Source organism: Podarcis bocagei (genome assembly GCF_964188305.1).
Source record: "Podarcis bocagei genome assembly, chromosome: 2".
In the NCBI taxonomy this organism is placed as follows: domain Eukaryota; kingdom Metazoa; phylum Chordata; class Lepidosauria; order Squamata; family Lacertidae; genus Podarcis; species Podarcis bocagei.
This window is the reverse complement of record NC_138126.1, coordinates 69,725,129-69,747,059: the sequence shown is the minus strand read 5'-3', so window position 1 is coordinate 69,747,059 and position 21,931 is coordinate 69,725,129. Positions and strand designations below refer to the sequence as shown.

The following is a 21,931-nucleotide window of genomic DNA, read 5'->3' as shown; positions in this document are numbered from 1 at the left end:
CATCATAGTTTCCTTGTTGTGTAAATAATGTATATAAAGCAGATATTCTGGGGGAACTTCCATTCCTCCTCACCACTATGAGCTGAATAAAGAACATGAAATAATAATAATAAAAATAATAGTTTCCTTGTACACCTTACTCAGCTAAGAATTTTTAAAATACATTTGCCGCTTATTTTAAAGGCATTTTCCCACCCCAACTTGCTTTAGAACACAGATTCCATTGCACCCAGCTAGTTTGTCCTACTTTCTCTGTGTGCTGCCTCACTCCTTTTTCTTACAAGGGAATGATTGCAAGATCTCATTGCTTCAGCAAAAATCCTGGAAAAATATAAGCCGTTACTGCAAGAGGTTTAGAAACTGGAGGTTTACATTGCGTAATGGTGAGACTTAGGTTGTGTACACTTGGATACCATTTACTCCAGCTTCAGTGCACTCCCACTACTGGAACAGTGAAACTGAGTACACATGATATTGGCCAAAACCCATCTGTATCCTGCAGTTTCTTGAGAAATTCTCTTGTTCAATGCATTTCCCCTTAAACCACCTTCCACTTGATTTGAAAACGTAAGCTGTGGTTAAGCTGAGATGTGTACATCTGAGACAGCCATTGCACATGCACTGATGGTAGCCCATGTGCAGATGACCTCTTCATCAAATAGGACAGGCATAGGCAAACTCGGCCCTCCAGATGTTTTGGGACTACAACTCCCATCATCCCTAGCTAACAGGACCAGTGGTCAGGGATGATGGGAGTTGTAGTCCCAAGCATAGCTGTCAACGTTTCCCCTTTTCTAAGGGAAATTCCCTTATTCCGAATAGGATTCCTCGCAAGAAAAGGGAAAAGTTGACAGCTATGGTTCCAAGACATCTGGAGGGCCAAGTTTGCCTATGCCTGAAATAGGAGTTGGGTGCAGGGAAACTAAATCAGGTAATGGGCATGGGTAAAGACATGGTTTGAAGCTCAACTGAACCCGAATTAGGTGATCATTCTGATCTGGTTGGGGCTGCAATCTCCTGAATGATCGCATAGACACTTTTGGAAGTTTCCTGGATCCTGCAATGCTCCTGGGTGCCCTCAGTGACCATAAGCGTTTTTCAGCATAATTGGCTGATGCATCAGTTGTGTTCCTAGCTGGAGAAGACCTGGCCAGTTCTTCATGCCCCTGTTGTGCCCAGTTTAGATCATTGTAACCTGTTCCATACATGGCTGGCTGCCTTTCCAAAGCACTTGAAAGCTTCAGTTGCTTCAAAATGCAGCTGCCTTGGTATGATGTTTTGTCATGCCAGTGATACTCCAGTTGTACCAACATGAATTTTAGTTCCAGGCTGAATTTGAAGTCTTAACCTTAAGGCCTTAAATGATCTGGGGCCAGCTTGATTTAAGGATTGCCTTCTTCCTTTTGCTCATGCTCAAACACTCTGCTCAACTGCCACTCTGTTGGTAGTCCTGCTGCCTATAATTTGGCAGGTGGTGACACAAGATGGCTTTTCTGATGGCGGAGCCTAGACTGTGGAATGACCTTCCCAGAAAGAGCCATATGGCTACCATGCTTGCTCACTTTTCAGTGAGAAGGTAAAATGTGGCTTTTTAAAGGAAGCTTTCGGTCTGTATTAATTTTATCTTGTAGCTACTTAACATTGCTAATATATTTTAGATTTTAAAATGCTGTATTGTAAATCACTTTGATAGCCTTTGGGAGGATTAATGGCATATAAATGTGTTCAGTGAACAGATGAATGGCTATTATGGTGCCTGGAAAAATATACAGTACCATGAAGGGCATTTTTAGTAGATTTTTCCTGGTTATATTCATTTCTACAGATGTTGGCACTGTCCTGTCCATATAGTTACTTTCTGCTTTGATGTGTTAGGTCTAGATTATTATAAATGTAAGTGTGTATGTGAGAAAGCGAGTGAGTGTACATGATAATGTACTTGTCCACATGAGTTACAGATATGTCATGTACATACATAGGCATCTTTTGCACTAAGATATATAGAAGTTTCTCTGGGCATCGTGTTCATATATGTGCCATGAAGCCTTGGGCCAGTCACCATCTCTTAGTCTATCCTAAGCAGAACCATGTACACCACCTTGAGATCCTTGGAAGACAGAGGTGGTATATAAATGTATTAAAGAAATAAAAATATATAATTGCATCTATGAGGTCTGTATACGGATACACATGTTATTCACATGTGTGTGGTATTAGCTTGCCCACGTACAGACATGTTTGCATGGCTGGGTCTGAGCAGAGATATGTGCGCATGTAAGTGCAAGAGCATGTAAACATATGGCAGGTAAATCTGTGCTTCATTATTTCCTCAACAACTAACACTTTCTTCACTTGTCTCCATGGAAACTGAACAAGAGGAGCATTGCTACAACTGTAGCCTATTGTGGAAGAGGAAAGGGCAGCTATTGGAGGGAAAAAAGGAGAACCAATGTTTAATTTGGGCCAGCGCTCACCAGTGATCTGGCTGTTTTCAAGGAACATATGAATTAATAATAAAGATCAAATAGTTCTCCTGAGTTTCGGCAAGCGAAACTTTCAATCTCTGCTGAGTAGCTAGAGCCTGTCCCCTCATGTCAAGGATTTTCAGGGAGAGCTTTCAAGTCAGAGTGTGTGGTTTCCATATAGGGTTGAGCCCCGTCGCCTCTCTTTTTATGAAATTAAGAACCAGGTGCAGGCAGCTTCTTGTGTTGGGAAAATATATTTGGAAGCCACGTCAAGGGAGGATCATTTTTAAGTCAGTCTAGTTCAGCCAGTGTCTTAGCTAGGCAGGCAGTTATTAAATGAGGCAATGGAAGCCAGAGAGATGATGGGTTGCTGCTTTTTAACTCGGCAAACCAAAGAGGGTTTGTTGGGCCAGAGCTGAGGTAGCCAATGTACTCATTGTATGTTATATGCTCCAGGAGTTATGAGACTCCAATTCCCATCAGCCTCAGACAACTAGATCAGTGGTTAGGGATGATGGGAACTGGAGTCCAACAACGTCTGAGGACACTATGTTAGCTATCGCTGGCCCTGGGGTGCAATAGGGGCTAAATTAATCCCTGACAAACATCACGCAAGCTGGGAGAGCAGGACTGGACATGGAGAAGTGGTGTAGCTCTATGCCAGAGCACAAGCTTTGCCTGATGAAGATCTCCGATTCAATTGCTAGCATCTCCAAATACAGCTGGGGAAAACGTCTGTTAGAACCAAACCCCTGGAGAGCATAGTCAGTGTAGAGTAGACCAAGGGTAGTCCATGTGGTGCTCTCCAGATGACGTTGGAGTCTACCTGCCAATTCTAGCTGCCATGGCCAGTGATTAGGAAAGATGGGAACTGTAGTCCCAACAATAACCGGAGGTCACAAATGGGCTGGCTCTGTATAAAGAAACAGCGCCTGTTGTGGACCTCTGAGGCTGAGAAGATGGACTTCACTCAGCTCATGACAGATGCAAGTCTTTCCTTGCAGCTCCCATCAGCCCCAAGGAGTATGGGCAGCCATGATGAAAGCCACGGTCACTCAGTGGCAGATCTCTTGGTGTTTCAAATTTCAGTGGCACCCTGTGTGACGCCAAAATTCGGAGCCCCTCCACCTCTTGAGCTCCCCAGAAGGCACCCCTGAGACACCATGCACAGTGCGACCAAACCAGTTGTGCTCCCCTAGGTATGCTGTAGTCCAATAACATGGAGGGCCACAGGTTGCCCACCCCTGTGTGTGTATATTACAGACATATACCACCATCTAGCTTCTATCAACCCATTTCTTAAAAAATAAAATAAAAATCATTTCCCCTTGCTCTCTGAAGTTTCCCTTGCATTTCTTTCTGTCTTCTTCCAACAACCTTGTCTTTAATTCCTTACTTCTGCCCTTTGTCAGCCCGTGATTCCGGACTTGCTAATGACTCCAAGCGATCAAGGAGATGGTGACCTGGAGATTGAGTACCCTGAAGACAGAGGGAATTGGACAGGCAAGCTGGATTTCCTTTTGTCCTGTATTGGCTACTGTGTTGGACTGGGGAACGTCTGGAGGTTTCCATACCGCGCTTACACAAACGGAGGAGGTAAGCCCTGGGCTTTTCTTACTAGGGCTTTTGTGGGCTCCTGCCACATCCTGTGCTGGAGGGCTGCATCTCTATATTGAAAACTGACAATAGAAAACTGGCGTCAGGTAGGAGGTGTGTGTGCACGCAACTCCCACAGCAGCAGCTGCAACGCAGGCATGGCCCAGAAGGACTCCCCAATGCTGCTGCTTTGACTGTAGCCACAACCAACTTCAGGAAGCACACCAAGCAGACACCTGATTTCCTGCATCAGCTTCGGCTTGGAGTCACAAACGACTGTGCTGATCCCCTGGGTTGGATGTGCATTTGCTCTTGGCTGGTGCACAAGCACCCTGGGGACACTGCTGAGTTACTGTCTCTCTCTGCAGCTTGCAAGACATTGATCTGGCAGGTGGGAGCGCACACTGCCCACCCCAAATGACAGGGGGGGGCAGGGCAGGGGGGGTGGAGTGTTGTTGTTTTTTTGGAAAAAAAAGACAGACACCAGGGACACAAGTGATATTGAAGTGGTATTTCAAGAATATCTGCCTAGGCTATGGTCCCTTTAATGTTTACAAAACCAAAATGGGGACGGGGTGATCACAACAAAAACTGCCAGAAAGTCGACACCTAAACATACAAAACTCAAATTCCTGTAGTTCACTCCAGCTCAGTGCTGGATGAAAAGGCACAGGTCCCAAGATTGTGGTATCCTATTCATGGGTGCTAGTCCTCTGTGACCCATTTCCAAACCCCTATGGTGTCCTGGGATATACAACTAAGGACACATTTATCAAGGGGCTGGCTGTCATGCCATATGAACTCTTAAGCAGGCTTCAGCATGGTGCCAGGCACCTCTGTCAAATGTCCTGCGTGTTTCCGAAAGCAACACTGATGAATCAGTAGGAGGCATACATCCTTCTGAGTCAGTGCATAGTGCAGCTTGCGTGAATTCAGGATGTGAAAGGGCAGCACACTCCTGGAGATACCATCTTCTCCACTGGGGAGAAAAGTAACAACAACAAGATTCTAACCATTCACTGTAAATCTTTATCAGTGTTTTGCTTATGCCATAGAGGTGTCGGTCCCAGAAAGCTGACAGAATTCAGAGAAATAATTTGATTTTGCTTAGCTGAATCTTCTGGTTAGTGTTTGATGAATAGTGTCTTCAGATTGCTTTTCTAAGAATGGTGGGTGGAATTGTTTTTCTTTGACAAAATTGGCTGGCTTTCAGTAGAGTAGAAACTGAACCCTTTGAATTGACAGAAAATCTTGTGAATCTCAGACAGCTGCCAAAAATGCAAATTTGAAAATATGTGCCATGTAGATAGTCTTTGACGTTTTAGGTTTTTTCCCCCATTTTAATCCACTGATTAGGATACTATGGGGATTTAATTGAGTTCTTGGCTGAACCACAGTCATTCCAGTGATCTTGTCAAGTCATTTAGATTCAGCTTTCACCTTAAAGTCCTTGCTCTAAGTCCCCCAGATCATCTCAGTTTCCTATTACTGTACCTATTTCCTCATCTTTGTAACCATAGATGCTAAGGAATGATTCTTGACCTTCTGCAAGCAAAGCATGTGCTCTATCACTGAACTATGGTCCCATCACAAGCAAGTTATTATGATAGGGTGTACCTCCAATACTGGAGTCATAGAGTTCTCAGATGGCAACAAGGGCATTTGCACATACATTTAAAGTAACTGGAAATCAAGGGAGCTATTGTAGACTTGGTGTTGCTCAGGCATGCAAGGTGTGTTTTTTTTGCAGTATCCACACAATAACACCAAAATACCGTCCCGTTCTCCCCACTCTCATTCTCACTTAATCCACATTTACTGTTTCCAGTTTTTGTTTTAACCTATTGGGTTTTCCATAGAAATGTTCAATCTATATTAAAGTTGTAGCCTGCACTGTGGATCCTACATTGAGCTGGTGTTGCATTAGATGACCTCCAAGGTCCCTTTAGCACAATGAATCTATGCTACATAGGGAAGTTATATAACAAGGTGCTCACATTTAACTGTGCTCCTTGCCCCAAATCCAGTCATGCCCCCTGTGCCTTGTGTCACAATTTTCTCTCCTACAGGGGCATTCCTTGTTCCTTATTTCATCATGCTGGCGATCTGTGGGATTCCCATCTTCTTCATGGAGCTGTCGCTGGGCCAGTTCTCCAGCTTGGGGCCTCTTGCTGTTTGGAAGATAAGCCCTCTGTTTAAAGGTATGTGTGCATGCAAGGCAGTTCTCAGCTTCCTTGAGGTTTCTGTCTCCCTCTCTTCTGCTGAGAACTATAAAACCAGGGTCCGTTGTGTCAGTAGCAAAAAGGCATAGCAGCAGCTGTTGCCACTGTCTCCACTCATCATGGAGCAAACTTAGAACATAGGAGTCTATGGGTGTGAATGGATGGTACACAAAGGGATCAGTAAAGCTGAATGGTGAGAGGCACAGAGAAGGCAGCCTCTCTCTCTCTCTCTCTCTCTCTCTCTCTCTCTCTCTCTCTCTCTCTCTCGTTGTTACAGAGTTTTAATAGTCCAGTCTCAAGCTCTGAGTTGCATAAGAAACAACCCCAATGAGGCCAGTGTTTTCACATGGCTTGTGTGCTTTTAAATGCAACAGGGTACACTAGAGATGGTGACAAATGTGACAGCCAGGATGAAAATTACTGGTGTGGATAGTTATGAATGGATAGGGATGCTTGAGGAATCAGTCCCTTGCAAATTCCAGTACAGGCAGACACAATCCACACCTCCCAGATGAATGTGCAGATTGGAATGCAGCTATCCCTTGGGATTTCATAGTTTTTCAAATTCTGCAAAAGCGCATATAGAAATATGTAGTTTGAGACAAAATATATTTAGGGTGCTTCCAGACTGGTGTTTACAATGGTAACTCGGGTTACAGACGCTTCAGGTTACAGACTCCGCTAACCCAGAAATATTACCTTGGGTTAAAAACTTTGCTTCAGGATGAGAACAGAAATCGTGCTCCGCCAGGGCAGTGGCAGCAGGAGGCCCCATTAGCTAAAGTGGTACCTCAGGTTAAGAACAGTTTCAGGTTAAGAACAGACCTCCAGAACGAATTAAGTTCTTAACCCGAGGTACCACTGTAGTGTGGTGTTGGTGTGTCTCACGTATACACGTTTTTTGCAGTATCCAGCCTGTATTCCTCCCCCCTCCCCTGGCATGGCATTTAATCCAGATTTACCCTTTCCAGGAAGAAGAGGTAAAAGAAGCACCTGTTTGCAATATCTTAATAACCTGCTTGTGTATTAACTCCCCTCCTCAAAATCTGGAAGCAACCTTAGCAATGCATAGAGGTAGCCACCAACTGGATGGCTTCAAAAGAGGATTAGACAAATTCAAGAAGGACATTGCTATTAGCCACAGTGGCTATGTACTGCCTCCCCGTAGGAGGCAGTATGTCTCTGAATACTAATTGCAGGAAACTGCAGGAGGGGAGAGCTCTGTTGTGCTCCACTCCTGCTTGCAAGATTCTCAAATGCTTCTGGTTGGTCACTGTGAAAATAGGATGTGGCCTAGATAGCAGAGCTATTTTCATGTACTTATGTAATTTGTGAGAAAATGTGTCTAAATGTAAATTTTAGTTTGGATTTCTTTTTTAAATGTAGATTGATTCAGAAATAGGGCAAAATGGATTTATGAATGTAGACATGCAAAACTGACACGGACCAGGAATAGGCTGGGTACATAATCATGTAACCAAAGCAAATGAAGCTTTCTTCTCCAGTGGTCAAGTGCCAGCCTATGTGGTTATGGCTGACTCAGATTTTCTGGCATGGAAATGTTCACTATGAACAGTGCAGCATATAGGCAGCACCCAAGGAGCTGTTTGAGTCTTGTTGCTGTTATGTTAATCTGTCTTCCATTTTTGTTCCCTTTTCAGGTGTTGGCATGGCCACAATCCTGATTGTCTGCTTGGTGGCCATTTACTATAACATGATCATCGCCTACGTTCTCTTCTACCTCTTTGCCTCGCTGACAAAAAACTTGCCCTGGCAGCACTGCGGCAACTGGTGGAACACAGACCTGTGCCTGGACCACCACATCATGCGCACAGGGAATGGCGCTGTCCCCTTCAACATCTCTAACACTGTCAGCCCAAGTGAGGAATACTGGAGGCAAGTACAATAGGCCAGGGAATGTTTAGGTGACCATTGACGACCATATTGGACCTGATTGACAACTGCACACTCTAAATCAGGGATCCCCAGCCCTTTTGGGGCCCTTGGCCCAATCCAGTTTATGTTCCTAAATTAGGTGGTTTTCTATGGCAGATTTGCCCTCCCTTGTACTAAGAGAGACATGATGCTCCTGTCCATTAACCGCCTCCCTTTTGTCCTAGTCGTTATGTCCTGCACATCCAGGAGAGCTCGGGGATTGGCGATCCTGGGAGGATCCGCTGGAATCTATGCCTGTGTCTCCTCCTCGCCTGGGTCATTGTGTACCTATGTATCCTAAAGGGAGTCAAATCCTCTGGCAAGGTAAAGTATGAATCGGCAGCAGGCACTAGTGTGTTTGAAGCAATGCTTGTTATGGAATTATTAGCTAAACTCAATGGTTAGCCTCTTCCCCTCCATTGCATTCGCAGTGGCCCAGCCAGTAACCCTCTATACACTGGGGCTTAATGTGTATGAATGGGGGGGGGTGTTTGGCTTTACATGTGGACATTCCCCACACATTTTAGAATTTGCTGTCAAGGTTCTAAATTGTATGGGGAGCTCTGCAAGTAAAGCAGCCTCCCAGCTGCAGATGCTCAGCCCTCTGATGCATGGAGGGAGACAGGACAGGCTACAGGAGACCTAACAGAGTTGGTGGGGCCAACAAGTACAGCTCCAGTCTCCTCCCTCGCACAATTGGTATCATTATCTGACAATAACCATGTGTACCCCCACCCAGCTGCACTAGGAGGAATGTCTTGATGGTAAGAGCAAACTCAAGTCAATTTGCAAGAGGGGTGGTGGGCTGGACAATCATCTCTTAGGGATGCTCTAACTCTAAATTTCTTGCAACATGCAGAGGATTTATTTATTTATTTATTACATTTATATTCCTCCATTCCTCCAAGGAACTCAAGGAGCCATACACCACTTTTTCTTTCTCTATATTATCCTCACATAACTCTTATTAGATACAAAATAAAAGCATTCCTTCCAGTAGCACCTTAAAGACCAACTAAGTTAGTTCTTGGTATGAGCTTTCGTGTGCATGCACACTTCTTCAGATACGTTAGGCTGAGATTTGGTGACTGGCCCAAGGTCACCCAGTGAGCTCTATGGCTGAGTGGCTATATGAACCCTAGTCTCTCAGGTCCTAGTCCAACACTCCAACCAATACACCACAATGGTTGGACATTATGGGTACATGACAACCACTCTGCATAATCTGCGGAACACTGCAAGACTTCTACAGAGCTGTCCTGTAGACAGCCACCATCTCCACATTTTCTTATGCATACTGAAATGAACCATTGCAGCTTCAATCAAATACCTTTATCTTCTTGCAGGTTGTATATTTCACAGCTACCTTCCCTTACCTCATCCTGATCATGCTCCTGATTCGAGGTGTGACCCTGGAAGGAGCTTGGTTAGGAATCAAGTTCTATCTCACGCCACAGTTTGACCTGCTACTGTCTCCCAAGGTATAACATGTGTTTACTGCCTTCACTTCTGCTATAATGTGCAAAGTAGAAATTAGCATGCATCCTTCATGAGATGTACAGAAACACTTTAGGATCATTTAACTTCATTAATGAATAAGTGCAGACACTAGCAGATTATTATAATTTATTAAAATTGTATACATTGGCAGATGTGCTTTGGCAAAGTTCTTCCTTAATGTTTTGTTGTCATGAGAGGTTAGGTAAAGGTAAAGGACCCCTGGACAGTTAAGTCTAGTTGAATTCAACTATGGGGTGCGGCGCTCATCTCCACTTTCAGGCTGAGGGAGCCGGTGTTTGTCCGCAGACAGCTTTCCGGGTCATGTGGCCAGCATGACTAAACTGCTTCTGGCGCAACGGGACACTGTGACGGAAGCCAGAGAGCACGGAAATGCTGTTTACCTTCCCACTGCAGCAGTACCTACGCGTTCGAAGCTGGTATGCTTTCAAGCTGGTTAGATCATCCTTAGAAAAAGCTTCACTGTGCAGATGAATGGACTGTTTTGTCACTCAAAGCAGACTTCTCCTTTACCTCTTGTTTTCAAACACTGTTTCAGGTGTGGATTGAAGCAGCTTTACAGATCTTCTACTCTCTTGGGGTAGGATTTGGGGGACTTCTCACCTTTGCATCATATAACACCTTCCACCAGAACATTTACAGGTACATGTTTTCAGTGTAACATGGCATGGAGATGGAACATACAGAGGTGGTTGCTCATCCATGTCATCATGGATGTTAGCAACACTCCATTATCCCTGAATGGAGGCTGTATAGAGTAGCAGGTGAATGATGGATGTGGCAAGAGGAAGGAGACAAAACGTAACTACCAGAAAACAAGTGGGAACGTACAATGGAAACGAACATATACTAAATCAGTCAACCTTTTCCCTGGCTCCCCACCATCCCTCTAATGGATGCTTTGTGACAATGAAGGCAAAGGATGAGATTCACCCAACAAGCCCTGCCCCATCAGAGAAAGCTCTGTGCAAAGATTTCCGCTTGCACAATGAGGCCTCCCACCCTTTCCTTCCCCTACACCCCCCAAAATTGGCTTGGGAGATGTTGGGAGATCCCCAACAACAGCATGGGGCGGGGAGGAGAGAGGGAATTGTTCTGGTTCTGCTGAAATGATTGTGCAGAAGGAAGGCTTATTGTGGCACAACCACACAGAATTCCAGCTCATCATGGAATTCAAATAAAATCAGCATAAAGATCCCATGAGAACTCTGTTTCTGCTCTTTACCCTCAGCAAAACATATGCTCCTTCATATTTCTATAGGTGACATATCTCTCGATATTTCCATGTAAACCCAAAGCACAGCAGAGTAGCATTTTCTAAGATATGAACCCCCAACTTAGATCCCAATAGATGGCAAGTATGGCAGCGTAATTTGGTTGTGGTGTCATCCTTTCCTTCCTCTTGCCTTCCAACTCAGTACATCAGGGATGGAACCCTCTGGCTCAGGGTCCAAATGTGGCCCTTCAATCCTCTCTGTCTGGCTCCAGGGACTCTTTACAGACCACACACTGTCCTGAGCCGCACCTCTTCCGAGCTGTGCTCTGCAATCTCCTTAAGTCTTTTTGCCTGCCTGGAATGTGTCCTTGAACTCTAATCATGCTTCTTGCTTGGTGGTGGTGGTGGTGGTGGTGGTGGTGGTGGTGTGTGTGTGTGTGTGTGTATACATGTGCATGCAGAAAGTAGCCTACTGTTCACAGGTGGCATTCACACTGCCCACTTTTGCCTCTAGTCCTGCCTACTGCTAGCATGTGACTGCCAGAATGTGACCCTTGAGCTGAAAATGGCTCCCCACCACTGCTGTGGGGTGTCAAATGGCCAGTTCATGATGCTAGAGACTGCTGATCCAGTTCTTGTATTTTTTATTCTGTAGGGATACGTTTATAGTTACTGTGGGCAATGCTATCACCAGTATCTTGGCTGGCTTTGCCATCTTCTCTGTTTTGGGCTACATGTCCCAAGAACTTGACGTCCCTGTTCAGGAAGTTGCCAAAGCAGGTAAGGCCTGAACATTCCTTCCCTCCATCTTCTGTGGAAGTGTGTGTATTATCCACCAGGTCTTCCAAGCATTACATGTCTGCATGCAACATAATGAAATTGGCTTGCAAATGATTTCTGAGGCTGCAGGACATTGTGAACAGAACATTCTCCTTTTACATTTTAGGCTTCCTTATTTTGAGGGGAGCTAAGAATATTCTTTTTCATAAACACACACACACACACACACACACACACACACACACACACACACAAAACACACACACAGAGTGGAATTGCTGCATAATTTCCCTCTGGGTATATCACTATTCTGGGAAATTTAGAGTACAGTGGTGCCCCGCAAGACGAAATTAATTCGTTCCGCAATTTTTGCCGTCTAGCGAATTTTTCGTCTTGCGAAGCACGAAATCCCATAGGAATGCATTGAAAATCAATTAATGCGTTCCTATGGTCAAAAAAAGTCGAAACAAAGCCAAATTTGGTACAACAACAGTTTATTAACTGCTCTTTAAAGTCACACATACTGTAAAGAGCAGTTCAAAAATTGAAGGGAAAATAAATTAACTTTATAAACAAAACATGTCTTTGTTTTTAGACAAAGGAAACAAAGCCGCGAGACGTTTTCGTCTTGCGAAGCAAGCCCATAGGGAAATTTCGTCTTGCGAGGCAAATCGAAAACGGAAAAACCTTTCGTCTAGCGAGTTTTTTGTCTTGCGAGGCATTCGTCTTGCGAGGTACCACTGTATTGTGACCATTTTCTAATTATCCTCTAGGTAGTTTCCCCTTTATGGTCTATATTGCTCCTCTAGGAATCAGCTCTGTTGCTTTAACCCTTCCCTTTCTAAATAACATTGTTTTTATGTCCTTTTTTTCTTCCTTCCCACTCTAAATTACAGCACACAAGGTGAGGTAGGGTGTAACTGCAATTGTGATCATGGTGAGAGAAAGGGACTATTTAACTCCTTCCACAGTAAAATTATACATACCCTCCAATATCTGGGGCTGCTCACTTTGCTAGCAGGTGTTAGAAATCTGAAAGCGGAGTTAGCGTTCCACTTCCAGCTTAAATCAGAGCAGCGACAATTGGCTTCTGCTAGATCATCCATGTCTTGAAGCATCCAAAGTTGTGACTTAGGGTATCAACAACTTATTTCCTGAGCCTTGGCTTTCAAAAAATACGGTCCAGAAAGCAAGGGACTGGAAATCGTTTCCAGTTGGGAAACACTGTTCTATGCCAACTCCAGACTGTTTCTGTGACATCTTTCCTGACATCTCTTGCTGTAAGTTGCCCTTATGTCTACAGCCATGAAACTCGACTCTCTCTCAGTAATATCTTCTTGCCTGTAGCTGTATAATCCCACTTGTGATTCTTCTCCTCCTTTGCCTGTCTTCTAGGTCCAGGCTTGGCATTCGTGGTGTACCCACAAGCCATGACAATGCTTCCTCTTTCTCCTTTCTGGTCTTTCCTTTTTTTCTTCATGCTGTTGACTCTTGGCCTGGACAGTCAGGTAAGAGTGTACTCTGCTGTGAGGAAGGACTTGAACTATATGGCCTCAAGCGAATGGTGGTTATGGCTTACAGTACAAGAGAGCATCTGTTATTATCTGTGTGCAGTTTGCCTTTCTAGAGACCATTGTTACTGCGGTGACAGATGAGTTCCCATATTACCTGCGGCCAAAGAAGGCTTTTTTCTCAGGCGTCGTTTGTATTGTGATGTTCCTGATGGGGCTCATCCTCACAACAGAGGTAAGCAAAATGGACAGTCAAAGACTGCAGCCGCCAGACCTTTCCGTTGATCATTTAAGTTGAGGATTTACAGGGGCAATTGATGTGTTCTCCCTCTTTCCTCTCTCTGTGCCCTCCCTAAATGTTCTAGGGGTTCCCCAAACCCTCTGGAGCAGATTTGGGGAGGGCATAGGGACACACAAGGAAACAAGAGGGGGATGTCCTGTTGTGCAATCAGAAATCCTTGTGCTGAAGGGACTCAGTAGAATTCCACCTGTAATTTGAGCTGTGATTCAGAAAGCAAATCATAGTGTTTTCTGTGCCCTGATAGAATGAGCCCATGAAATTCCTAGAGTGACTTTTTTGGTATGTGACACCCCCCCACCTCCCCACCCATTCATACTTCCTAAATATTCAGGTTATTAAAATGCTGGTGCTGGCCTGTAGAACAGGATGTATTGACACAAGTAAGCTCACTGAGTTGACAAGCCCATGTCTTGATAGAGGCTTTGACCATTCCCTGCTTCTTCGCCCTAGGGCGGGATGTATTGGCTGGTGCTGCTGGATGACTATAGTGCTGGATTTGGACTCATGGTAGTGGTCATTACCACCTGCCTGGTGGTGACACGTGTCTATGGTAAGACCAGATACACTGATAGTGTAGACATTCAATTCTGAATTGCTGAGTATGTGTTGAGATTTTTAAAGTGACATTGATAAATACAAAGAGATATACGCTGGCTTTTGTGGGGTAAGTAAGACTGCCAATAAGCTATGCAACATCTCAAGATGCATGTGGCAGTGGGTAAAATAATAACTTAGAATTGTACCACCCCTGGCTTTCACACTGCACCAATGGAGGTGGTGGTGGTTGTTACTACAACTAAAAGTCTCAAAACCACTAATATATAATAAATGCAAAAAATACAGTACATATAAATAAGTTTTAACATTTAACATATTGTTTGTTTTGTGGGTAAGTCACACATCTTTATGTACTATTAAAAATTGCTTCTCTGGAAGTCAGTTGAACTGTGTTCGATGGAGTATACTCCCGGATAGCCTCAGACAGCCATCCTTTGCATAATTACTTGGGGCCAAGCCACATTAACCATAGTGGGGCTTACTTCTGAGTGAACTTGCATAGGGTTGTGGCGTTAATGATTTGGTGGAAAAGAGCTGATTTAATATCCCATTTCTTACACATCATTTTGTTCTCTACAGGCATGAAGAGATTCTGTCGTGACATTCATATGATGCTGGGTTTCAAGCCAGGGATATACTTCAAAGCCTGTTGGTTGTTCCTGTCTCCAGTGACAATGATGGTAAATATGCTCCAATATCCACAGCTGGACAATACCCTCATCAAAACCATCTAAAATGTCACAAGAGAGTGGGAAGCTTCTCAAATGGAAACTACAGACTGATTAAAGGCTTGACCACATTTCTGCTTGCCCTGTGCCTAGAAAGAACACATCCAAATGGTTTCCCACTTGTCCTGCATGTTCTAGGCATGGGTCTGAGCACTTTTGTATTTGCCCCGCTGCTATGTGGAACAAATAGTGCTCGTGCTATGTGGAACAAATAGCAATCTGCAGAAAATCCAATTGCCATTTGTTCTGATTCAGCGCTGCAGATTTTGGCGGAGGTATGGATAAACCTTCAGTCTCTGCCAGGTGGTAGTTTTGAATCATTTCCCCCAGCTCATCTCATTCTCCCCTGGTCTGTTAGCAGGGTCTTATCCTACACCTCCTGAGATTAAAAGTTCATCTGTAGGACAGCACTCCCTACAGCTGACTCAAAATGGAAGGGGAAACGCCTCGTGCAATTCTATGATGACACTCTTTGTTTCAGGCTCTGTTGGTGTACAGCATCATCAAGTATGAACCATCAGAGTATAATGGATCCTATCGTTTTCCATTCTGGGCTGAGATTCTGGGCATCCTGATGGGAATCATCTCCTGCCTGATGATCCCCACGGGGATGGTTTTTGCTGTGCTCCACGAGGAAGGAACACTCTGGCAGGTAAGCAGCTTCTGGGGTCATTTTCTTTGTTTTCTCATACCCTCCAACATTTCTCTGATGAAAACAGGGATGTCCTAAGGAAAAGCGGGACATTCCGGGATCAAATCAGAAACTAGGACAGTTTCTGTAAATCCAGGACTGTCCCTGGAAAATAGGGATAATAATAATATAATAATAAATTATTATTTATACCCCACCCATCTGGCAGGTTTTCCCCAGCCACTCTGGGCGGCTTTCAACAGAATATTAAAATACAATAGTCTATTAAACATTAAAAGCTTCCCTAAACAGGGCTGCGTTCAGATGTCTTCTAAAAGTCTGGTAGTTGTTGCTCTCTGTTCTCTTTGACATCTGATTGGAGGGCATTCCACAGGGTAGGCGCCACTACCGAGAAGGCCCTCTGCCTGGTTCCCTGTAACTTGGCTTTTTGCAGTGAGGGAACCGCCAGAAGGCCCTCGGCACTGGACCTCCGTGTCCAGGTAGAACAATGGGGGTGGAGACGCTCCTTCAGGGGTACTTGGAGAGTCTGTTTTCTCATGGGATCTTTGTTTTTGCACCTTTTAGGTCTACTTTATATGGCCATTGTGGCTACAAGCAGAAGATTGGAAGCTTTCTCTTTTGTTTTAACTAGCCTCAGTTTAATGCTTTGTCTAAACAGATTTGGTCATACCATTAGGTACAATGAATGAGACTGCCATCATTCCCTTCTGCTAGAGGACAACTGGTTGTCAATTTCATTTTATTTAGCCATTTAAAAAGAATGTGTGGAGAAAGCAAAGGAACTTTCCTTGCCATCCAATCTTAAAAAAACAGACTTTCCAGAGATACTCTAAATACCAACACCCCCCACCCACTTTCTATCTTCATTTGAATTACTTCGTTTAAATAGCTTTTAATAATGTCAAGTTTCTATATTGCTGGGACAGAGGTTGCCATCTAGTGGTGTTTATGTGCATTGCATAAACTTGAAATATTTTCAAACAGAATCAATATGAAGATCTGTAGAAAAATAGCAGAGCCTTGCACTTCTGCTTTGCAGAAAAGAGCATGATATTGTTGCTAATCTCAGACTATGTTGCATATTTGCTGTGCATTGCTGAACAGTCAGGGCACCCTGTGAAATTAACAGAACTGTCTGCTTCCACAGGTGCTGATGACTTCTTTGGAGTTAAAAAGTTAACACTAATAGTGAACAAAGACCAGTGCTCTGTGTTCATCAGCCTTACTGGCTGTGCAAACACTAACCACTGCTTGGGTTTACTTCATTGGCAATGCCTTGGGAGCTTTGGAGATGTTCTTCCATGCTCTTTCACAGAAATGCTTCTGGCAGTATCAAAGCAATTTTGGACTCCCAAAGATGGACGTTCTTTTGGATGTCCATCACGGTACCTCCTGTAATTGTTTGTCCTTCTACTTGCAGAGAATCCAGCAAGCTAGCAGGCCAACCATGGACTGGGGTCCTTCCCTGGAGGAGAACAGAACTGGCATGTATGTGGCTACTCTGGCAGGCAGCCAGTCACCTAAACCTTTGATGGTCCATATGAGGAAATATGGAGGGATAACCAGCTACGAGAATATAGCCTTTCAGGTAGATAAAGAGATTGAAGAGGATGAAGAAGAGTCCATGATGTGAATGAAGTGGCAGCCTCCCAGCTCACCACCCATGTGGGGGAAAGGTGGAGGAAACGCAAGGAAGCAGACAACTGAACTTTTGCACAAAGTTGCACTTTGGCACTTCCAGATGCATTTAGCATCTCATAGCAGTGAACTCAGCATAACTCTGCTGAGAATCCCAGTGTTGTTGAGGTTTCTGTTTGATGTGGGAAGGTGTGCAATGAATCTGTGTCTTGCTGCTCTAATGTCTAGGACAGGTCACTTGGATCCACTCATGTTTTCCCTTCCTCACCGAAGCAGTGAATTCCTCAGGGTCAGGGCCTAGCATCCCATAAACTATCTTCTTCCTATCTAATCTATCTCCCCACCCCCTTGATAGTCACCTAGCTATTCGTTTGCAGTTTTTAGCCTACATATTTTCACTCAGAATAGCTCTCCCAAAGCTGCCGCTACGTTCTGTGGCCTAACAACTAAGTCAAGGATGGGGGACCCCTCAAGCCTGGGGATCAAATGTGGCCCTCCAGGACTCTCTATCTGGCCCTTGAGGCACTCATTGGGCCACACCCCTCTTTAGCCCCGCTTTGCACTTTGAAAATGCTTCTTGCTTGCCACTTGCCAGAGTAGAGGACAGGGAGAGATGTGTGAGCATGTGTAGAAATCATCTTACATATAAACACAATTTGTATAATCATTGGAATGTAGGGTTGTATCCAATGCAGAGTAAACCCATTGAAGTTAATGGGCATTGCTAGCTTAGATCCATTCATTTAAACTTAGCTGGATAAAACCCATCCACTGCCTGAAGTGCAGAGTGGAGGGGCAGACATGCAAACCTTCTACTATGTCAGCTTGTCCATCTCATTCACTGTTGTCTACAATGTGTGGCAGGAACTCTCCAGGCTCTTTCAGATGGGATTTTCCCAGGCCCACCTGGGGCCTTTTGCATATAAAGCATGTTCTTTACCACTGAGTTACAGACACCTCCTCTCCTTTTGAGGAGGAGCTATCACATACACTGGACTTTGTTTTGTATGGCCATATGTGCCCTAATGCCACACACTATCTAAAATACGTAGTGGAGGGGCACACATGCAAACATGATAGGTGGGTGAGTGGCTGAAATGGCCCAAAGTGCAGTTTGCTCTTCAGATTTCAAAATGTATTGGGTTGGCAATTTTGCTTGTGAGGCTTAAATTGCAGTTTTATGCTTGAATCAGTGTCCAATGGGAATGTAAAAAACAAACAAGCCTACAAGAATGACTAGAATGTGCATTCTATTTAGCTTCTGAATTCTATCCCCTCACACCACTCAAATGTTGCATAAGTAGCAGGAGGGAGGATTTATGTGCACTTTGGGTCCTATGCATGAAAACAGCCTCCTATAGCAGGGGTTGGCAACCTAAGGCCCATGGGCCGGATGCGGCCCAATCACATTCTCTATCTGGCCCACGGATGGTCCGGGAATCAACGTGTTTTTACATGAGTAGAATGTGTCCTTTTATTTAAAATGCATTTCTGGGTTATTTGTGGGGCCTGCCTGGTGTTTCTACATGAGTAGAATGTGTGCTTTTATTTAAAATGCATCTCTGGGTTATTTGTGGGGCATAGGAATTTGTTCATCCCCCCCCAAAAAATAATAATAATATAGTCCGGCCCACCACCGGCCCACGGTGGACCGACCCACTGCTGAAAAAGGTTGCTGACCCCTGTTCTGTAGCAACCACCAAAGAGAGAGAGGAAACACAGGATCTGATGGGGAGGAGTTACAGCTGAGAAGGAAGCCAAGCTGAGGGAGGAGTTAGCAACCAGCAGCAGTCAAACTTAGCTCAGTGCAGATCCTGGGAGCTCGCAAACAGACCTCGCAAGCAGGGGTGTTTGCCAGGGCGTTTAGCAGGGGAGGCCTGGAGTTCTTTCTCTTGGTGTGCACAGAACCAGAGACATGGAGAGTGAGGCAGCTGCTGCAGTGACCTGTAACACCTGTGCCATGTTTGCCATTCTGCTAGAGAATAAGCAACAGTACACTTGTAGCAAGTGCAAGCTGGCTGTCTTGCTGGAAGAGAAGGTGCTTGAGGCCCACCTAGCCACACCTCAAGCAACAGGACAGCTTCAGCTGAGATTCCTGCATTGCAGGGTTTCGGACTAGATGACCCTTGGAGTCCCTTCCAACTCTAAGATTCTATGATTCTAAGAGGCAAACTTGGTTCTGTTAGCACTGCCACTTCTTTATATAAAGGTTCACAGTATTTCAAGGCACCCTCTTTCCTGAAGTGTGTGTTACAGTAAAACCAGGAAAGATCAAATCTGACATTCTAAGTCCTATTTTTCAAAACTGTATGAAATGCTGCTATTTTACGAAACAATGCAAATCACAATATCTATTCTTTCATCCTCTAAAGAGAAACAACAGGTAGGAGCAATTTTCTACCTCCAGCTTTGGGGAGAGCTTTAGTGAAGGAAGATCAAGAAAGGACTTTGGTGTGAGGCCATTACCTATCTGGCTCGCTGTCAGCAAAAGTACAGACTGGAGGCTTGTTGTATTGTGTGGGACCTGTGAATAGACTGGGTTTTCTATAGTACCTCTAATACATTATGAGGGGAAAGGTACCTGGGAGTTTTTCCCTTACATGGCTTGATTTTCTAACAGTTGGCCTTTTTCTGTTCCTTCTTAAACCAATATGCATTGGGAAATGGGCTATTTGTAGAAGCACAATGTAGTTCCCATTTCCTGGCACAGATACACGCTGTTCTTCTGTGTGACTGTCTGCATTCTTTTCTCTAGTGGCCTCTGTAGTTATAGGTCGGGGGCGGGGAGGCAGTCCATTAGTGAGCAATATTTTAAGATTTTGCTAAAAATAATTGGCAGAAAAAGAGGGAAAGAAATCTCTCTCGCCTCTAGCCTGGCATATAAATGTGCTGTCTGTAGTCTGGCTCCAGATGATTTTCTGGGACTGATTGTCCACACAGGCTTTTCTTCCTGAGTTGGCCAGCAAATGTGTGCATCTATGGATGGGTGTTCCAAATCCCAATGAAAACCCCTGGAGAATCCAGGCTTCAGAAAACTTTTATATACAATCTACAAAGCCTCTTTTGGGTATTGAGAAGTCCCTGTTTCCTTACAAAGCAAATAGATGAATGGACAAATAACTCTGATCAGGCATTTCTAAAATTCTAAAATTCAATAGGTTCCTGACCTGATCTCTGTGTTAAGTGCACATGTGAGTCTGTGTGTCAGAATCTTCTTCTTTTCATGTAATTATGGACAGCACAGGCCACTCCCCCTTTAAAGAGCAGTTCTAATGCTCAGCCACAGTGGCCAGCATTTACAATGTATTCCAGCTACTGATAGGTGTTCTTGAGTGAGCGTGGGTGTGTACTATTTGACATTAAAATAAGGAAGAACCAGTCTGCTCAAGTGTCATGTGTCTGTGGAACACTAGTCTTAAGGAGTGATGGTAATATGCATATGAATTATTGCCATGTATCTTTTAAAGTCTGTGTTTTTATTTGTTTATTGAATTTATATACTGCCCTATACCTGCAAGTCTCAGGGCAGTTCACAGAAGAAAACCACAAAATACATAATCAAAATAAAAACAACAACAACGCAATAACCCTGCCCCCACCCCATAAGAGTCCTGAAGGATCAGGCCAAAGGCCTATCTTGCCCCAAATCCTGTCTCCCACAATAGCCAAGTAGATACCTATGAGAAGCACACAAGCTTTAAAGCACATTCAAAGCACATTCTTTCCCTCAAGGAATTCTGGCTCTCTAGCTTGTTAAGAGTTGCTGGAGATTGTAACTCTGTAGGGAGTAAACTACAGAGCCCAGAATTCTTTGAGGGGAAGAATATGCTTTAAGCGTATTGTGTGTATACAGCCTTCAAGGAGCTTTAAGCCTCTGTAGATGTGTGTTTAAATTCATAGACAGGTAACTGTGTTAATCTGTGTTTATTTTATTTATAAAAATACATATAAAGCAAAAATTCATTAAAATCAAAGCAGTGTGCAACAGCCACACCCACACCATGTAAAAACCAAAATCACAGATGATGAAGAAGAAGAGTTTGGATTTGATATCCCGCTTTATCACTACCCGAAGGAGTCTCAAAGCGGCTAACATTCTCCTTTCCCTTCCTCCCCCACAACAAACACTCTGTGAGGTGAGTGGGGCTGAGAGACTTCAAAGAAGTGTGACTGGCCAAAGGTCACCCAGCAGCTGCATGTGGAGGAGCGGGGAATCGAACCCGGTTCCCCAGATTACAAGTCCACCGCTCTTAACCACTACACCACACTGGCTCTCTCACAGCTTTGACAAAGAATTGATGCAAAAACAACAAAGAGGTATTTTAAAGGCTGCTAGCATATTTCTTATGCCATAAGCTCTCGTGAACTAGCCTAGAGTCTACTTCATTAGGTCCATGTCAAATGTAATCCTCAGTTGCATGTATATATAAAGAGGGGTGAGTGGGGATTCTGAGCAGTGGGGTCAAGTGGAAATTAAATGCAAAAATTGCAGCCAAAGACAATTCAACAGAGCATTGCTACACTGACAGTGTACACACCTGTGAACTGAACAAGGCACCCACTCATTCTAGCCTTCCCTGCATGCATGGGAAGGCTTCCTTACCCAGTTCCCCTTTCCACGACCATGAATATCTGTGTGGCGTGACTATTTTGTTCACTGCCTTTTGCAGTCTCTGGTGAAATAGATGAGCTAAAGGAAAGCCCTGATGGTGTAAGGACTCTAGCGCAACCAGATGTCCCGGTTTCATGAAGCACTTACCTTTGAGCAGGCGCTCACACACAGGGCTTTCTTTGCAGACAGCCACAAACAA

General features: G+C 44.3%; 1 protein-coding gene across 1 annotated transcript in view; it reads left to right on the top strand.

Annotated features, from left to right (window-relative positions):
• SLC6A7 (solute carrier family 6 member 7) overlaps nucleotides 1–20,499 on the top strand; it is a 30,988-nt gene extending 10,489 nt beyond the window's left edge. The window contains exons 2-14 of the mRNA XM_081180750.1: nucleotides 3,878–4,061; nucleotides 6,131–6,262; nucleotides 7,945–8,179; nucleotides 8,404–8,542; nucleotides 9,565–9,699; nucleotides 10,275–10,378; nucleotides 11,608–11,732; nucleotides 13,128–13,240; nucleotides 13,347–13,478; nucleotides 13,995–14,094; nucleotides 14,682–14,782; nucleotides 15,312–15,482; nucleotides 16,903–20,499. Coding sequence (XP_081036876.1) covers nucleotides 3,878–4,061; nucleotides 6,131–6,262; nucleotides 7,945–8,179; nucleotides 8,404–8,542; nucleotides 9,565–9,699; nucleotides 10,275–10,378; nucleotides 11,608–11,732; nucleotides 13,128–13,240; nucleotides 13,347–13,478; nucleotides 13,995–14,094; nucleotides 14,682–14,782; nucleotides 15,312–15,482; nucleotides 16,903–17,115 — 1,884 coding nt within the window. The 3' untranslated portion in view covers nucleotides 17,116–20,499. The remainder of the gene's footprint in view (nucleotides 1–3,877; nucleotides 4,062–6,130; nucleotides 6,263–7,944; nucleotides 8,180–8,403; nucleotides 8,543–9,564; nucleotides 9,700–10,274; nucleotides 10,379–11,607; nucleotides 11,733–13,127; nucleotides 13,241–13,346; nucleotides 13,479–13,994; nucleotides 14,095–14,681; nucleotides 14,783–15,311; nucleotides 15,483–16,902) is intronic.
• The last annotated feature ends 1,432 nt before the right edge of the window (nucleotides 20,500–21,931 follow it).